At 37.9% G+C, this 19,522-nt stretch overlaps 1 protein-coding gene across 5 annotated transcripts in view; it reads right to left on the bottom strand.

The window, feature by feature from the left end:
• The window catches only part of ptprua (protein tyrosine phosphatase receptor type Ua), a 235,975-nt gene that overhangs the window by 49,177 nt on the left and 167,276 nt on the right, over positions 1-19,522 (bottom strand). For all 5 annotated transcript variants that reach the window (XM_026241054.1, XM_026241057.1, XM_026241053.1 and 2 more), the window contains exons 11-16: positions 17,870-17,972; positions 15,242-15,539; positions 8,492-8,528; positions 3,683-3,821; positions 939-968; positions 364-524 (exon numbers count right to left, since the gene is read on the bottom strand). In XM_026241054.1, coding sequence (XP_026096839.1) covers positions 364-524; positions 939-968; positions 3,683-3,821; positions 8,492-8,528; positions 15,242-15,539; positions 17,870-17,972 — 768 coding nt within the window. The remainder of the gene's footprint in view (positions 1-363; positions 525-938; positions 969-3,682; positions 3,822-8,491; positions 8,529-15,241; positions 15,540-17,869; positions 17,973-19,522) is intronic.

The raw sequence follows: 19,522 nt of genomic DNA, 5'->3' as shown, positions 1-19,522 counted from the left end.
GTCACATAACAAAACTAATTTTTTTAAACAAATCCTAGATCAATATATATATATATATATATATATATATTTAAAACATGCAAAGTCTGACCTGCCCGAAACTTTGCATGTTTTGTAAGACTCCTGGCCTGAAGACATTTACATGCCAATATCAGTTATAATCATAGCGCCACCTGTTGGCAGCAGGAAATGTGACAAATATTTATTAATTGAAATATTTAATTCATTAATTCATTCAGAATAACAGAATAACCTTAACCGGGTACTATATACTCATTTTGTGAATATTTTGGTCATTTCCACCTACCCTTTGTAAGAAGTGTGAGGAGCAACTCTTTCCGCTGTGTGTGTTAGTGTACTCACTTTTAGCAGTGCAGTTATGTGAGTCCATGAAGGTGTGCGCCATGCGATCGTCCTGTTGCAGTGTACTGTGCTCTGTTGAACTGCAGTCCAGTGACCCAAGCTTACGTGTCTTCTCCTGACGATACGTCATCACCGCTTTATTAATGTTCACCTTCTTCCTGCTGCAGAGTATGAAAGAGAACAAATGAAGAAAGAGATAATACATAGCAACGGGTGAAGAGGGTTAATAAGAGAAGAGGTTCTATATGGTGATCATAGCATGTTACCATGCTTTTGTTAGGGTGGTTGCTGACTGGTCAAAATTCATGATCATCTTGATTTCTAGATGTGATAATGGTCACTCCTCCAATGTAATAAAAAATCAATAACACACCTCCTCAAGCCACATGCATTACCATAACAACACTATAAAAAACATTGGAGATACAGATAGGAAAGTAACAGAGAAAGTAACAACGCAATTGAGAGGAAGGTAAAATATAATCGGCTTAATTGGCTAATATGCAACAAATCAACACTAAACAACAGAGGTCGATGGGAAAAACAAATAATGGAACCATGAGAAAATTACTTACGGGTAGTAAGGATATGAATAGATGTTTCTTCTGAAGAGCATGAAGAGAGACAGAAAACATGTAGGTTAGGCAGACTTCATTACATTTATATTTGGCAAATACTTTAATTCAAAACTGAATTCAAGAATTTCATGCATGCATATCTGGGAATAGATCCAATGACCTTTTACTTTTTCTAGAATCGTGCTTTAGTGTTTAAACTACAAGTTATCAGGCAAGTTACCATGTTAAATACTCGTACTGTATGCCGAGGTAATCATCTGTCCTTAGCTGCATGCCAGTTTATGACACGGATGAATTGGTTCCTGGCTGGTCTCACTACATGCCTTTACTACAACTCTCTCTTAAATCATTTGCTTTGTAATATAATGTAGTAGGTTTATATGAATCGGAATTAACATTTGTTTACTAGTTCTGAGTTTCATATTAGTTAAAGGTATGAAGTAATTGTAATTTTTGTTTTCATACATTACGATGTCCTAAAGACACAATAGTAACACTAATGTAGTGATGCTCAAAACACTGCCCACAAGTTACAATCAAAACCAGTTTTTTATTATTATTTTTTTTTTTTCATTTAAATTTAAAATGTTAATGTAGAAATATGAAATGATTGCAAAAATAAATAAGCGACTTTTTAAAATATGAAACTACAATACCAGTAGGTAGCAGCAAGAAACTGTTTTAATGTGAAAGTTAAATACTTATATTAACAGATTTGTTTAAAATGCTAATTTGTTTAACTTCACAAATGACTGAACTCATAGCCTGATTGAATCATTTATTGCTCCGTGTAACACTGTGGAACTAAACACTTTGTTGCTCTGAGATGCAGTGGTTCTGCTGTTTGTTCTGCTTTCTTTTTGATGGAGCAAAATTAACTTTGTGTCTGAACGTTAATCAGTAAATTGTTGTTTATTGTACATTTGTGATCGTGCAGATATTTGAAAAAATAGGACTCTTGTTTCTGTGATAGGCTAACTCCTATATAATAGGCATACGTTATAAAAACAGAAACTCATTAAATGGCTTATTTTTTTTTTATTTTTTTTTACAATAGCTATGTGTGATGGCAGTAGCCAGGTTTCCATCCAAAGTTGAAAATTGTACTTATGCGCAAAATTTGGAAATCGAACAAACCATTCGCAAACAAGCACTGTTTCCATCCAATTAATCAAAAAGAAAGAAAAATAAAAGGTCACTTCCTGATAAACTGGCATTATACTGTACATCACTAAGAAAGGAAGAAGAAGCTATTGACTATTTTCCTATATAATAAATTCCTTGCACCTCAGAAAGAGCAGATGAAGCGCACTGAATGTGGTTATTGCTCTCGGAGGTGGATGCTGCTGTTTGGGAACGCAGTTGTTTAACAGTTCTGGGAGACAATTATACAGAAATACTTTGATGACAGACTTTGCTCAGGCATTTCCGAATGACCATATAACAACATTTCAGATGCTGTGGAACAAGATTGGCCTACTGGTCAGTCAGGATTTAGTCTTCCATAGCGCAAAGTCACATTACTTTGAAGCGCTTGGAGAAATTTACTTGCAAAATACATTTCCATCTCCAATTATTCACATTTACCCTTTTTCACAAAAGTCAAAAACCACCTCAACCGAACGTAAATTATGAATTATTATTTTTGTGTGTGTGTGTGTGTGTGCAAATTAAGGCATTTTCATTCTAAATGTAGCATTCCCATCACTCGATTCTGATGCGATACTTCAAAATGTGCATACACGAGCTGGGTGATGGAAACCCAGCTAGTAAGCACTCAGAACTCTTCAGATCGCACAACTTAGTGGAACATTATGTATTATAATATAGAATCATCCTTTGTAAAGAAATGAGTCGTGAACATATGATAATGTATCATTATCTTCCTAAATGTGTTCTCTTTAGAGGCTAAAGTCTAAAGTAGCCATGTGATGACAGAATAATTGTCACTGTAGCGATTCAATACGTGTTTTAATTCTTCTATGTGAATTAATCATAAATACCAGTTAATGCCGTTTGATATTGGCCTCGATAAGTCATAGTTGGAAGCTGTTAGACCCGGCTGGCAGTGGAAATGTGGCTAATAATTTCTGACTGGCAAAACTGTACGAATTAAAAAAACGTAAATGGGCAAAGGCAGGGTCCATGGACTGCAGCCCAATTAAGTCCAATGGAAAGTCCAGCCATGCCTGTATTCAAGAAAATACTTATTATCTTCTCTCAGAGAGTAAACCAGCCAGAAGCTGTATTCCACATACAACATGAGTCATTAAATTACAGCCCAGGAAAATCACATTTCCACGCATTCAGCCAGTCATTACAGCAAAATAAACCCCAGCACAGTGTGGAGGTCATTCATGTGAAACCGAAGGCCTTTATTTTGCAGTAATGGCAGGCTGACTGTACATTATAGTGTTTATTACGCAACTGCAGATTGACCAATCACGATGAAGTATTCCAGAGAGCCACAGAATAATAGTGAATAATGCAAGTATTTACTGTACCTGTCCTTGCTGTTCCTAAAGCCATAGACTTTGTCATGTCTGAGCAATATCTCAGCTGTGAGTTGGGAGCCAGCTCTAATTTAATCAGTTGAACCTTTGAGGATGTGTTAAAGCATCTTGTGTGCTTGTTCATTACTGTGTCTGGATGGCACTGCTGCTGCTGGTCTGATGTGATGCTGTGAAGAACACCTAGCATTGGATTTGATTTTAATTGGATCTGAGTGCACACATGCTCACCCTTTCTTGACAATAACCACGATGGCTCCCAGCAGAAGGATGAGAACAACCAGCCCCCCGGCACAGGCCCCCAGGATCAGCCCCATGTCCTCGGCATGCTGGGATACCTCCAGAGCTCGCTTATGGTCCTTACAGGCCTCTGAGAGTGGAAAGTCAAACAGCAAATGAATGAATGATAATGAGAGAAAGACAAATGGCTTCATATCATTCAGCTTAATATCAGTAGTACAGTAAAATTATATACAAAAAAGAATCTACTCAAATATTATTGCAGCATAATGATGTTAATTAGGGCTGTGTGAAATATCAAAACTAAATCTATTTAATATTATGTTGGCATAATCACAAAAAGTTTAATGTTTTGTATCAGCACCTCTTCATGTATGGCAGCCATTCCACCTCTTTCTGCTTAATGAAGTACTGATCAGGTGATCTCGTCAACCAAATCTTATTAAACGAAGAAATGTATAAAAACAACTACTGTGCTCATCACTATTCTCTTGCAATAGGACCAGCAAAAACAGCGCTAGAACTATCTCAAAAGAAACTGGAATTGGCAGAGGGATACAGTGAGCATCATGTTGCTCCCACCATTAAAATTTCAAAGACAGCGGTTCATAAGAACAAGGTCAAGCAGCAGGCACAGGAGACAACAAAGCTACAGAGCAGCAGAGAGTGAAAACAACTCAGCCAACTCATTCCAATCTCACTTAACAACTGCAGGATGACAAGTGACCTACAGAAAGAATGGCAAACGGCAGCTGGGGTGAAGTGCTCGCCGAGGACAGTTCGAAAAAGATGCTCCTGGGGGCAAAGCTAATAAAAAAATAAAAAAAACATTGAAAAGCAAAGAAGAGCCAGGCTGAGGTTTGTAAAAGAGCATAAGGATTGGACCGTAGAGGACTGGAGTAAGGTCATCTTCTCTGATGAGTTTAGTTTTCAGCTTTGCCCAGCACCTGATCATATAATGTTTAGACGGAGACCTGGAGAGGCCTTCAAGCCACCCACTGTTACATTTGGTTAAGGATCGGTGATGATCTGGGGGGGCTTCAGCAAGGCTGGAATCAGGAACATTCATCTTTGTGAAGTACAGATGAATCAAGCTATGTACAAGGTTGTTCTCGAAGAAAAGATACAGGTTCCTTCTGCTCTCTCTCTTTCTTTACATATATACAATAAATGCAATTTTTATATAATAAAAAACACAGTCTCTAAGCAAATACATTTGAATTAAAATATATATTTTAGTCATTGTCCAAATCGGGAAAATATTGAGATATAATTTGCCCAGTCAAAGCCCTAATACTCCAGCACAGTGCATTATCTCAAGCAGCAGATGAGAATGAGAAGATTAGAACAGAGGCTAGGGGATGATGCCAACGCACGGCGGCATATTCATCTGCTGGAGTTATCACAGCATTTGGAGGGAGCAGCACATGAACGAGCCACAGGGGAAGAAGCTTAACCCGGGGTGCGCTTGGAGTCAGAGCAGATCGGGTCTTGGGCAAATTGGGGTCAGGTCAGCGATGCACAGGTGCTCATTTCTGGTTAGATTATCAGAGGTCAAGCTTCCAAAACTGAGCATATTGGACAGACATTAGAATTTTCAAAACCCACCTTTTACATCCAACTTTGTCTCCTTTCTTAAATATTTTGTATGCCATATGGGCTTCCTGTTCCTTGAAAACAGCACATATTTAGCCAAAATTAAAACCATTTTAGCTCTAAAATGATTACAGGCTAGAACATGCAGTGCTGACGATCTAGTGTCTTAAAATCAACACATTTTAGAAAGTTTGCCCACTCTGAGAAATAACCGAGTTGAACTTCGTGTTCCAAACATGTTTGCCAAGAGCAACGGTTATTTTTTATTCAGTCCAGTTTGGAAAGAAACAGCCTGCACATACAAAACCGGATCTGGTGACATTTCAGTCCAACATTCGGCCACTTGAGAGTCCACTGATGACAGCTGTGTCTACTGGTTGCAAATTTGAGGAAGAAAGTCACAGAATAAACCTGGCAGCCATTTTGAACATGCACCTACGGTTTTGTGGGTCTCAGTGTCTCCATTTTCCCTCTCTGTAAATGCAGTCAATGTCCAAGCAGAGCAGCATGAAATCTCACTCTCGATTAATTTAAGCCCCTGCGGTGCTTCCAAAAGCAGAAATTGCCATTTGAACAATCACAGGGATGGAAGTGCATCATTATGCCATCTGCTGTAGGGGAAATTCATTACAATATCATTGATGAAATTAATACCTAAATAATACAATTTGACGAATAAAACAAGGAGGGTAAAGGGACATTCTGCTGCTGGGCTATCGCAGGATAATATAATATGTTCAGCAATAGCAACGCAATCTTTTTGCAGCATGTACTTCAGTTATATGATTGCTTCATGAAGATCAACTTGCAAACTAATTATCAGAATAATTAAGTAACTGATACTTTCATAAAATAGCGACTCACTCAACTGCTAATAGTGCAGAGCAACAGCCTTTTAACTAAAGCTTGAATTTTGTAACTTTGTATTTTTTTTTTTTTTTTTTATTCAATATTTGTTTTTTAGGGGAGTGCCCAGGCAGTCGAGTCTGACATCCAGTGTGGTGGACCCACCGCTGATGTATGTATGAGCAGCAGGCATCTCGGTGGCCTCAACACTCTCGAGCTTGGTGATCTCAGAGGTTCTTCCAGTAATGGCGTTCGCCATTTTGTGTGTCTGGGCCATACACACTTCTGAGGAGGTGGAATCCACTTCATAGCCGGCTCCAGTCCATTAGTCCTATCCAGTGCCCTCTCCAGTCTACGAGTCTGCTCCATAGCCCGCTCCAGTCCATGAGTCCGCTCCAGAGCCCACTCCAATCCACAAGTCGGCACCAGAGCCCGCTCCAGTTCATGAGTCAGCATCAGAGCCCACTCGAGTCCACGAGTCTGCTCTAGAGCCCACTCCAATCCACAAGTTGGCACCAGAGCCCGCTCCAGTCCATGAGTTGGCATCAGATCCCACTCCAGTCAATGAATCCGCTCCAGAGTCCACTCCAGTCCATGAGTCCACTCCAAAGCCCGCTTCAGTCCATGAGTCCACTCCAGGGCCTGCTCCAGTCCATGAGTCCACTCCAAAGCCCGCTTCAGTCCATGAGTCCACTCCAGGGCCTGCTCCTGTCCATGAGTCTGCTCCAGAGCCAGCTTCATTCCATGAGTCCACTCCAGGACCTGCTCCAGTCCATGAGTCCGCTCCAGAGCCCGCTTCAGTCCAAGAGTCCTCTACTGTCCTGAAAGACAGCGGAGACCAGGACAACTAGAGCCCCAGATACAGATCCCCTGTAAAGAGGAGCACCAGGACAAGACCACAGGAAACAGATGATTCTTCTGCACAATCTGACTTTGATGCAGCCTGGAATTGAACTACTGGTTTCGTCTGGTCAGAGGAGAACTGGCCCCCCAACTGAGCCTGGTTTCTCCCAAGGTTTTTTTCTCCATTCTGTCACCGATGGAGTTTCGGTTCCTTGCCGCTGTCGCCTCTGGCTTGCTTAGTTGGGGTCACTTCATCTACAGCGATATCATTGACTTGATTGCAAATAAATGCACAGACACTATTTAACTGAACAGAGATGACATCACTGAATTCAATGATGAACTGCCTTTAACTATCATTTTGCATTATTGAGACACTGTTTTCCAAATGAATGTTGTTCAGTTGCTTTCATGCAATGTATTTTGTTTAAAGCACTATATAAATAAAGGTAAAAAAAAAAAAAAGAGTCCGCTCCAGGGCCTGCTCCAGTCCATGAGTCAGCTTAAGTGCCCTCTCCAGTCCATAAGTTCAGCTCAACCATGATCAAACACACCTGAAGCAGCTTATTAAGATCTTCAGGTACACTTGATAATTACAGACAGGTATGTTGGAGCAGGTCTGGTACTGAACTCTGCAGGTAGTTAGATCTCCAGGATCTTGATCCTTCACAAAGACCTGTCCACCTTTGCTACATCCGACAAGCCATGGCACTCACATGCCACACATCATGTAGCCGTGCAGTGAAATAATATATTGCAGAGCAAAGAGGACACTGACAATGACAGTCAAAACAGAGCAGGTTACTTTTGGTATGAAACAAAGTGTTAGCTTTCAAATTTTGTAATTTCGTAACTCAAACAATAAATACCATCTTGTGGCTCTTTCGATTTTCATGATAGATCACTGCAGTGCCTTAATTCTGGTGGCATTGAGCTCATGGAACGTCCCCCTTAATTTCTATGATATCTGCAAATGGTGGCTGCATCTGAAAGTTTAGGTAGCAGACTTGTTGTCTTGCTGCACTATAAACCGATGAAATCACAGCCTGTGTTTGCATTTAAATGAACCTCATAAAACTGATTTCAAACAGGCTTCTGAGGCAGCATGACAGTGTGATGATGATGAACAGGATTGGACATATCTGCTTTAAAATGTTTGAGAAGGCAGATCAATAAGCTGATATTCTTCGTTTCTTACCTCCAACTACTTTTTTGGCTTTACCAGTGTATCTATTGTTTGTTTCTCAGTCTGTTTCTCTTATGTTGGCTCACTATGTCAAACACGACTGAGGTATTTTTTTGTAATATCTGAATTATAATACTAGATGGATCATGCCCAACTCCTACGGCTTGCGTTTTGAGAAAGTTCCACATTAAGGTAACAAATACCCATTCATCTCTTGCCAAAGTCTGAATGAATCCGCAGCAGGGACATTTGGTTAGCGTTGATGTATATGTGCTGTCAGTAATACATGCCCTAAAGCGTGTAAACAATACAGATAAAGAATGAATTACCTTTACGAGCGATCCGAATGCAGTTGATCCTGGTCTCCTGAGGGTAAAACAGAGAAAGGATACAAGTTATCAGGCATATCTGACGCATTGCTTGTGTGTGATTTATGTGAATATCTGACTAGAAATCCCACAGGCAGCCAGAATTAAATAGAAATGCATTTGATGGCATTTACTTCCAAATGAATGACAGGCATTAGCTGGATATGAGGGCTCAATCCAAAAACTCATGGGCTGTTTTACCATCTACAGTCTACATATCTCCTCAATACTTGTCCATACTTTAGAATAACACTAGGCCAGTAGTTGATAAATGTCACTTCGTAAAGAAAATAAACTTGAGCATGCCTATAGACTGAACACGTAACAGGCATGTGCACAATGCTAATATTTTCACAAATTTGTGTTTTTATAGATTACACAGAAAAAATAGCATTTTCAGGATCCCACAGTTGATATTGTTGTGTAAATGAATGGCTGAAACACATTATTTCAGTGTCGTTCAAGGTTTGTCAGTGTTCCCATTAAATTATGAAAACATTTTGGATGTTCAGAATGTCCAGTTCATTCTGGAATGTTACTTTTAAATGTTTCTAAGTTTAGTTAAGATATTGTGATAAATGAATAAATAAAATAAACCTTTCCACTTATCACTCTGTGCTGCATAATGTAAGTCTCCATGCCTATGATGTTACCTAAAATGCTGTCTACATAGGCAAGTGACTAGGTTTTAGAGCAGAGCCTAAGAATCCATTCCAACCCTATACGTCACCCTCTCTCTCTCTCTCTCTCTCTCTCTCTCACACACACATACACACACACACACACACACAGGGTGACATATTATCTCTACAGAGACATATTATCAAATTAAGATTTACATGTGCAAATTGACGCTTTATGTGGCAATTATGCAAATCAATCTACCTAGATTGGAGTCGAGACCTTTTTAACCCAAACTGCCGGTAAATTGCCTTTTAAACTGAAAATCAGCAGCGAGTTGCTTTCTCCTCTCTTTCACCTGGGCAGATGTGACATATTTACCACCATATTTTAACATGTCATTAAAACATGTGTTCGGCAGTCCTCTGTCGAGGTTGTGGGGCACTGAGGTTTAGCACTGAAATTAATCTCTGTCAGATGATATATGGTATGATATGCAGGTCACAATCAGCACTGCTTTACAAGTGCTTTACAAGTGCCTGTTAAAGGTGGTAATGCCCAACAATTTCCCACCATTCAATATGGTCAAAATTCAGAGTAAACAATGTCTGTCACACTCACAAACTTAACAGCCACAGCCACCAAATTCATAATCCACTGAAGATAATGTGAAAGTATTATTTGAGGTCCTCTCAGCACAAATAGTGTAGGATGAGTTATGTAGTGAAGTTGAAATCTTATTAGCGGGATTAAGGGTTTGGAGCAACAGTAATAGTGAAGCTTGTCGCTCGTACTAATAAGTTCTGCTTTATTCTAAAATGTATCCGTCTATTCTAAAACCCAACGCATACCCTATTGAGCCACAGTAAGCCACTTTAGTCAGAGTAATTACTCTTTAAATTCAGTGTGAGTCTAATAGAGCAAACCTGCACCTAATTATCACAAATTATTGTCAAAATAATAAGCAACAGCACAGCCGAGCTTCCAACGTCGCTCATGTTAAAAAGATGTATTTAGGCCGATTAAGATAGAAATGTGTGCAGGTCAGATAAACAATAACCTGAATGAGTTTGACTCATCTTGTGCTAGAATAAACTCACTTTGAGAGGCGAGCGGCAGACAGCGTTCAGTGGTTGATGCTACTGCTTATGGCCTATTATGTATTCATTACTGCCCATTAGAGGAGGGATTTTCAACACAATCCCATTATTGGATACAATGGTACCTTTATTTTGTTTGTAATGATGAGCCAGCTAGTCAACATGATTCAAACTCGCTATGTTTTTCTTGTTCTCTAAATCTATAACCAAACTGATGCACTACAGAATAATTTCCGTGACATGAAGACATGATACAGCTCCACAGACCTCCAGGCATCATTAAAGTGACAATTGATGATCAAATACTTCTCTCTATTGCGCTTGCAGTGGAACTTTCATGTACCGCAGTCTGGATCTCTGCGTATCACCTCAATACATCAAACAACTGAATAAGCAGCATCCTAATAGAAGTAAATAGGATGTTATGTTGTGCTCGAATGAATCATGTCCTTAAGTAGCTTTCCAAGGTTGTTACAGAAGCAGATTAGATCTACAGTGGTAGTTATTTATTCTCATTAATTATATAAGCGTACATAATTTATCACTGTATATCATTTCCTTGTCTGCCATCTATTTCCCAATTCTCCGCCCAACATCAAAGTGAACTGAAAATGAAGTACTGGTTTTGGTGCATTAAGCAAGGTCAAGCATGAATTTTAGAGTTTAGGTCTTGTCCTAATTAAACACATCCGAACCAGCTAATCAAGGTCTTCAAGACCACTAGAAACGTTTAGACAGGTGCGTTGCAGGTAAAATTTGCAGGAAAGTGGTCCTCCAAGAGCAGGATTGGACATCCCTTTCCAAGACACCTCAGATGTTTCAGAGCATTGGACAGGTGCATCACAGTTCTGTTGCTTTTGAATCTGAAATCCTGAAGTGAGTAGATGCTAGGCCAGATGTCTTCAGCTTTGCTCCTGAAGGGCCTGTCCTGCAGAGTTTAGCTCCAGGCCTGATCAAACACACCTTAACCAGCTCATCAAGGTGTTCAATTGTTGGAGAAGGGAACTAAACCTAGCAGAAAAGTCTTCAGAAGCAAGGTTGAAAACCTACGAGGTAGGCCGATGACCTACAGACAATGATACATTATTGCTCATCATGACCTAAAAGAGAAACGAATTATACTCAAATCCCCAGGTTGCTTTGGAAGATATACAACGGTGCAAACAAATCTCCTGATTGTCTGATTGTCAATAACAATATTCTAATGTCAAACTGTACAATAGCCTATATATTGTACACTAAGTTTCTGTGCAGTTCACATATATTAATGTGCAAAAGGGGACTTTCATGTGCAATACAATGTATTATTATTATTATTATTATAATTATTATTATTATTATTATTATAATTATTATTATTATTATTATTATTATTATTATTATTATTATTATTATTATTATCATTGCTTATTTCTTAATACTAGATTATTGTGCAATATATACTATATATTCCTCTGTTTTTAATTATTATCACACTAGACTTATTATACTGAACATTTGTCATTTTATTGCGCCTAACTAATTTTAGATTTGATCGAAACTTTCTTTATTATTATTTGTATTAGTTATTCATTGTCAATGTATTGTTATATGAGTATATATTTATTCATTTTATTATTTTATTTTTCATTTCTTTCTTTCTTTTTGAGAGCAGTTGTAACATGGGAAGCAATTTCCCCCTAGGATTAATAAAGTTATTTGAATTGAATTGAATTGAATTTCAGTTCATTTTTGTGACAGGCTTCATTGGTTCACAGAAAGGAAACTCAAATGGCAGAAAGTGACATCCCATTTGTTTTCTTTATTTAAAAAAAAGCACAATGTTTTGTTTTCATAATACAATGATGCATTATTAATAGGACAATGTGTTTAAAGCTATGGCCTGCCGTGATGGTTCGGTACAAATACATGTATCGTTCCACCCCTACTTTTACCTGTGAAATGAACTGGCCATGGCCAGAAGAGTATGGCACTGATGTGATTCAGATTATTTGGATCTTGCTGAAGAGTCGATATGGTCACTGATTGATGAATGCTCACACATTGATATAGACATCATAGAGCTAAAACAAAGGCTGCAATGCAAGCAAAACCAAGGCTATTCCCTGCTGGATGAAGCTGCTACATCCACATCAAGGAGCAGAGAAGATGCCTCTGGGATATAAAATCAAGTCATATTAAGTTCTTTACTTAAGCGACACCAAAAATGGTGAAGACAGGGCTGGGAAAAGTTTATAGTGTGATGATGCACAAGAAGTCTCAAAATGAATCAGGTGTTATACAGCTTGGAGGCCTCTTCTGGAAGTCAACCTATGCATGATGAGAATGGAACTGTTTCTCATTATAATTGTAGAATTATAGCTTCATAGGTGACTTCAAGGTATTATTTTAGTTTTTCAGTGTGCTGCTTGTTGAGGTACAATACACTCCAGGTTCTTATTTCAAGAGTAGACTGGATTTCTTACAGTTTAGGTTGCCAAGGGGAAGTTTAACTTATTTCAGCGCCGTGGTGAAGAGTAGACCCCGAGGTTAGGTTGAGGATGGACAGCAAAACTTTACAAATACATACACTGCGTGATTTTTGACTATTTACATGCAAGCAGTCAGAGTCTTTTTGATAACTACATTAGTATGCGCTAATGGCAAGTCATTTTGTCTTCCCTTCATTTACAGGAAATGAATTTGTGATATCAACAATTCAATTTCCAGTAGTTAAAATGCTAATTCTTGATATCAGGAATTAGCTTTCTACTAGTAACCATGGATATGTTGATACCAGGAATTACATTTCCACTAATAAAGATGTTAATTCTTTAAATCAACAATGCTCGCAAAAATTTAATTATAGTGACAATATTCATTTTTGGATGTGACTGTTACAAGAAAGCCATTGTAAATACTATATTGATATCAGAAATACATTTTCAGATATCAGAAATTCCAAACTACTGACAACTTAATTCTTGATATCAGGAATTTACAATCTTATATATTTTATTTTATTTTTTAGTACTTTTAACAAAGTAATTATTGATATCAACTAAGGCATTTGATATCTGAGATTGCCCTTGCAAGTAGTGAAAATAGAATCACTAATATCTTAAATCATATTTTAACTAGTAGCAATACTTTTACAGATATCTAGAAATGACATGTGTACAGGTAAGCATAGCTATGATAATGAGTTAATGAATATTAATGAGATTTGTTTTTCCCACAATCCTCTTTTCTGCAGGGTCAGTGTAAGATGGAGGAAGAATCTTACGTTCCCAGGTGAACATGGACGTATTAAAAGTACCTAGATTATTAATAGAAACAAGAATACACACAAACTTCAGTCACTTTTGTCAGGTGCAGCTTAGCCTCTGAGGATAATGCAGACTAGAGCTGAATTGTTAAAAAAATTAGTCTTTAGTGGTGATAATTATTTAATGATTCTGTGAACAATCAGCTCTTTTTTTTCTATCTCTCTCTCTGTCTTATTCTGTGTGACCTTCTACATTTCTAATCCTACCTGATACCTAAACTTAACTACTACCTTACTAACTATTAATATGTAGCAGGTGTTCCCTATTCTACAGTGTTAACACATTCATTGTGACTGCACACGGGTGTATCACAAGTACAGCCATTCACAGACACGGCTTCACTTAAGAAATCTTTTAAACTTTTAGAGTTTAAAGTATTGAGGATCATGCAGGTGGTCTTGGGCAATGGTGAGAAATGCCTCATGCTTAAACAGCAGTGGTTTCTTTTGTGTGTTCACTTCATTTCATTCCGTTTGCAGACATTTCTGAAGGACTTTTGCTCTTATCCTTGGGTTCTTTCAGGGTTTTCCATGATGATCTTCAGATGCCTCTTCAAAGAGAGAGTAGCAACAGTCCTGAATTTTCTAAAGCTATTGGGAAATGTGTGCCTATTTCACTCCAAATAGCTTCGGGAATGTTGCATCACAGAGGTTGACTTATCCTACTTTTCCTGTCCTGTATATGGTCACTCAGTCCTCAATGCAATTCTGCAACTTACAGCTTTTTGTGTGTTTTTGGCATCATGGAAGTCATTATGTCTTAGATCAGACAACATTTTATAAGCAAGCAAGCAATGCAGAAAAAAATCATATCAAGAGGTTCAAAAACTATTATTGACTATATATACATTTTATTCTTCTCCAGTGTAGATTTCAAGATAAAAGATAAAAGATCGGACAAGTCTATTATGCTTGATAACACAAATGTGAATGGATAATATCTGATAGGGTGGTCAACAATTTAATATCAGTGGTAATAATCCAGACACTGCCTTCTCTCTTCATAAAGGAATAAAAAGTTTTGATCATTGCTTGGCCCAATTTTAAGACATGTTAAGACTTTTCTGAATCAATCAATCAATATACTATTTTTTTTCCACATTTTAGCCAGCTGACTGGATAAAACAGATACACTGAGCTAGATAATGCTTAGTTTTAATTCGTACGTATTTTACGAGGTGGCTTATTCGTACGAATTTGTACGACCTCACTCGTACGATTTTATACGATTTGTCTAAACCCCAGTGACGGTTAGGTTTAGGGGCGGGGTTAGGTGTAGGTAATTCGTACAAATTCATACGAATTGTGCAACTAATAAAATACATACGATTTGGCAACAATGGTATGAATTTGTATGAGTGTGGTCGTACAAATATAAAACAGATACACTAAGCTAGATAATGCTTAGTTTAACTTTGAACCATATTATATGGCCATGGCTCTGCAATCGGAATGTTTAGAATAAACCAAGCTATTCATAAGAGTTTGAAATAAACTATTTCCCTATTATTCTTGAACATCAAAATTACCACAATCAATCAATCAATCAATTAATCAAGCAAAAAAACTAAAAGTTACATTTATGGAATAGTTCTATCTTCTTGCTTTTTCTCATCTAGTTCTCTCTCCAAGCTTTATACAAGGATGAATATGAGTGTTTATTGGGCAGATGTGATCACTCACCCCTCTGAAGTTGCTGGAGGCCTGGAAGTAGATGAGATAGTTCTTGCTGGGGTCCAGAGGTGTGTTCCAGTAGCCGTTGTAGGTGTGGTTGTCCCCTACAGTGAATGGTGTAGCCTCAGGCAAGCTGCTGGGTGTGAGTTCAGCGGTGTAGTAATGAGACGGGGCACCACTTGCCCCTCCGCCTCCCCCTGGACTCTCCCCATGGGAGGAAGGAGCAGGGAAACACTCCACGTGTCTCAGCTCCCTCCGCCTCACCTGTCTGGAGCCGTCCTCCTCCACCACAACCACATGATAGGTGCTGTACAGGAAGATGGAGCAGACTTTACACACTGAACTGTAACGTCCTGTATTTGTACTCCTTCATAAAGTCACTATAACAAGCAACACATGCTTAATGAAACAATCACACACACACACACACACACACACACACATATATATATATATATATATATATTAGGGGTGGAACTTTTTCACGGTTCGGATTGTTTCACCATTTTAGCGTCACAGTTACAGTTAAAAACTATACTTAAAAAAAAAAAGAATATTTTATCTAACTACAAGCAACATCACTAATAAATACAGTAGAGTAAAGATACAAATAAAATAAACTGTGATTTTCTGTTTTTTTTTTTTTTTTTTTTGGAGAGGTCTAGCATTAGTTTTTAGGTACAGAAATTTAATAAAGTAATCAAATGTGAAACAGCATTGCATACTGGACTCTATACATTTTAAATTGTTTTATTAAAGTTACAAACGCTTTTTAATCAAGAGCAGTGAGTGATTTCTTTGTTGTTGCTGTTTCTATTAATATAAAGACTGTCACTTTAAGAGAATGCACTGATAAAGCAGGCCTACGTCCAGCTGGCTATGTCTGCTGTAGGATACTTACCAAGATGGGCTTTTTGACATAATTGTTGTGTGAATTTGTCCATTTAAACACAATACTTCAGAGAGACCTTAAAGGGGTAGTTCACCCAGATAGCAAATATATGTAATTAATAACTTACCCTCATGTTGTTTCAAACCAGTAAGACCTCCGTTCATCTTCGGAACACAGTTTAAGATATTTTAGATTTAGTCCGAGAGCTCTCAGTCCCTCCATTGAAGCTGTGTGTACGGTATACTGTCCATGTCCAGAAAGGTAAGAAAAACATCATCAAAGTAGTCCATGTGACATCAGAGGGTCAGTTAGAACTTTTTGAAGCATTGAAAATACATTTTGTTCCAAAAATATCAAAAACTACGACTTCATTCAGCATTGTCTTCTCTTCCTTGTCTGTGTGACAGAGAGTTCAAAACAAAGCAGTCTGGATATCCGGTTCGCGAACGAATCATTCAGTTCACCAAATCGAACTGAATAGTTTTAAATGGTTCACATCTCTAATACGCATTAATCCACAAATGACTTAAGCTGTTCACTTTTTAAATGTGGCTGACACTCCCTCTGAGTTCAAACAAACCAATATCCCGGAGTAATTCATTTACTCAAACAGTGCACTGACTGAACTGCTGTGAAGAGAGAACTGAAGATGAACACCGAGCCGAGCCAGATAATGAACGAAACATTGACTCGTTCACGAGTCAAGAACCGTTTCTGTCAGACACGTCCGATTCGTGAACCGAGGAGCTGATGATACTGCGCATGTGTGATTCAGCGTGAAGCAGACCGACACACAGAGCTTCTGAACTGAACTGATTCTTTTGGTGATTGATTCTGAACTGATCCTGTGCTAATGTTATGAGCACCGGTAAACCGAAGGCTTGAATCAAGGGCAATTATTGCCAATGACGACATTACGTCGAGCGCAAAAGAACCGGTGAACCGTTTTCTTTAACCGTTTTATTGAATCGAACTGTCCGAAAGAACTACTCACTGTCTCTCTTCACATCAGTTCAGTCAGTGTACTGTTTGAGTACATTAATTACTCCGGGATATTGGTTTGTTTGAACTCAGAGGGAGTCTCAGCCACATTAAAAAAGTTAACATCTTAAGTAATTTGTGGATTAATGCATATTAGAGATGCGAACCATTTAAAACGATTCAGTTCGATTTGGTGAACTGAATGATTCGTTCGCGAACCGGATCTCCAGACTGCTTTGATTTGAACTCTCTCTCTCAACAGACACAGAAGAGAAAACAATGCTGAATAAAGTCGTAGTTTTTGCTATTTTTGGACCAAAATGTATTTTCGATGCTTCAACAAATTCTAACTGATCCTCTGATGTCACATGGACTACTTTGATGATGTTTTCTTACCTTTCTGGACATGGACAGTATACTGTACACACAGCTTCAATGGAGGGACTAAGAGCTCTTGGACTAAATCTAAAATATCTTAAACTGTGTTCCGAAGATGAACGGAGGTCTTACGGGTTTGAAACAACATGAGGGTAAGTTATTAATTACATAAATTTGCTATCTGGGTGAACTAACCCTTTAATATTTGCATGCGTTCTGAGGAGTGCATTGCGTGCATCCTAGCATGTGGCGAACCGAGTGTGGAGAATCGAATGGTTCATTCAAATGGAACTGTCCCATTCTTAATATATATATATATATATATATATATATATATATATATATATATATATATATATATATATATACATGAGTGGGTTCATTACCTAACAGGTGCTCCTCTCCCCAAGGCTGGACGCAGGAGGACTGTTATTGTGCTCTCAGATTCACTCAGTGGAGAGGGGACGTCTTCATAATCAAACGCAGGTGCTGTGAGGGGAAAGAAAGATCTCAAATTATTTGATCCGTTTCAGATGTGATTAACAAATGCCTAAGTGACCTGAAACTGGAGCAGTGAAGAGTTTGTGCTGGTCCACACATTCTATTGAACGATTTGTTTTTAAATTGTCAGTCAGTCAGTTCAACTCTATGATTCGTTTGTAGTCAGCAGCTCACTGGAGGGACAGATTGTCAGTATACAAAGACTTAAAATAAAGGTTTAGAATGACAAGAGGATAAGTAAAAAATGACATAAGTTGATTTTTTTATCTATTAAAAAAAATAAAAAAACACCTCAACCACCCAGTAACTGTAACACACAAAAATCTGTCAAATTAGTCTTGGTTTTCCACTGACTTGAATCTCCACAGAGAATAAAAAGCGCCTCAGACAGAGTGTGCCACACAAGGGCAATGAAACGCAGTAATGGAGGCGGATGAGAGCGATCCACAGTCCTTTATAAAGTCTCCTGAGGGGCGAGCGCAGAACAGAGCTCCTGCTCCCATTCCTGCTTATTATCCTAAGTACATTAGTGAGCCGTTACAGAGAAACGGGTCAATGTCTCAGCCTTCAGCATACCAAAACAAGCAGAAGACCTAGAGTAAAAAGAACCAGAGCCATCATCACAGAACTAGTGTTAGATCTGAGGACTGACGGATGTTATGACTGACTATAGGAACAAATCTCAAAAAGAAACACACAAATAAACACAAAGACAAATTTAGCTCATGCCTAGTACAGCTAGTACAGCTGTGAGATGCAAAAATCCACTATTGACACACTAATTAATTAATTAAGCAGGGAAGCTATTGAATGATTTGGGATATATTATATAACTCCATAAATCAGAAAATAATTAAAGCATGTTTACAACACTGAATAAAATAAATAAATAAATAAACAATGTAATTGTGACTCTTTTTTCATATTTTTAACTCACAATTGCAATAATAATAACAATAAATAAATAAAAAAGTCAGAACTGAGAGATATGAACTTGCAAATTGTGAGGAAAAAATACAGAATAAGTTTATTTTGTGCAATTGAGATTATATCCCATAATTCTGACTTTACAACTCCCAATTGCGAGTTTATAGCACAACTGAGAAAAACATGTAATTAAAAAATTATAATAATTGCGATAAAATAATGTCACCATCATTAAACACCAAAAATAATTACATATTATATACATCTGGCAAATGGTATAGGAAGAAACCCATCTTTTCTTTTTCTAAAACTGGAAACTGAACTATAGATTTCAGGCTCAGTGCATGAGAGGAGGGAGATAAAACTGAATGTGATGTAATCAAAACAAAATAGATTAAAGGTGATAAATTGTGTACCTAAACATTGTATTTCAGAGGTTTTCTTTCCACTAGTCTGAATGAAAACAAATTTTGGGAGCAAAATAGTCCAACACCTCAAAACTGACCAGTGTGTGAAATAACAATGGTTTTGCTTCTGGTGTCTGGCGTGTCTGGCCTCTCTCTCTCTCTCTCTCTCTCTCTCTACACATATATATTTTTTTTAATACATAT

Source organism: Carassius auratus, linkage group LG44F, assembly GCF_003368295.1.
Source record: "Carassius auratus strain Wakin linkage group LG44F, ASM336829v1, whole genome shotgun sequence".
NCBI lineage: Eukaryota > Metazoa > Chordata > Actinopteri > Cypriniformes > Cyprinidae > Carassius > Carassius auratus.
Note: the sequence above shows the minus strand (reverse complement) of the source record. Positions and strands in the feature narration are given on the sequence as shown.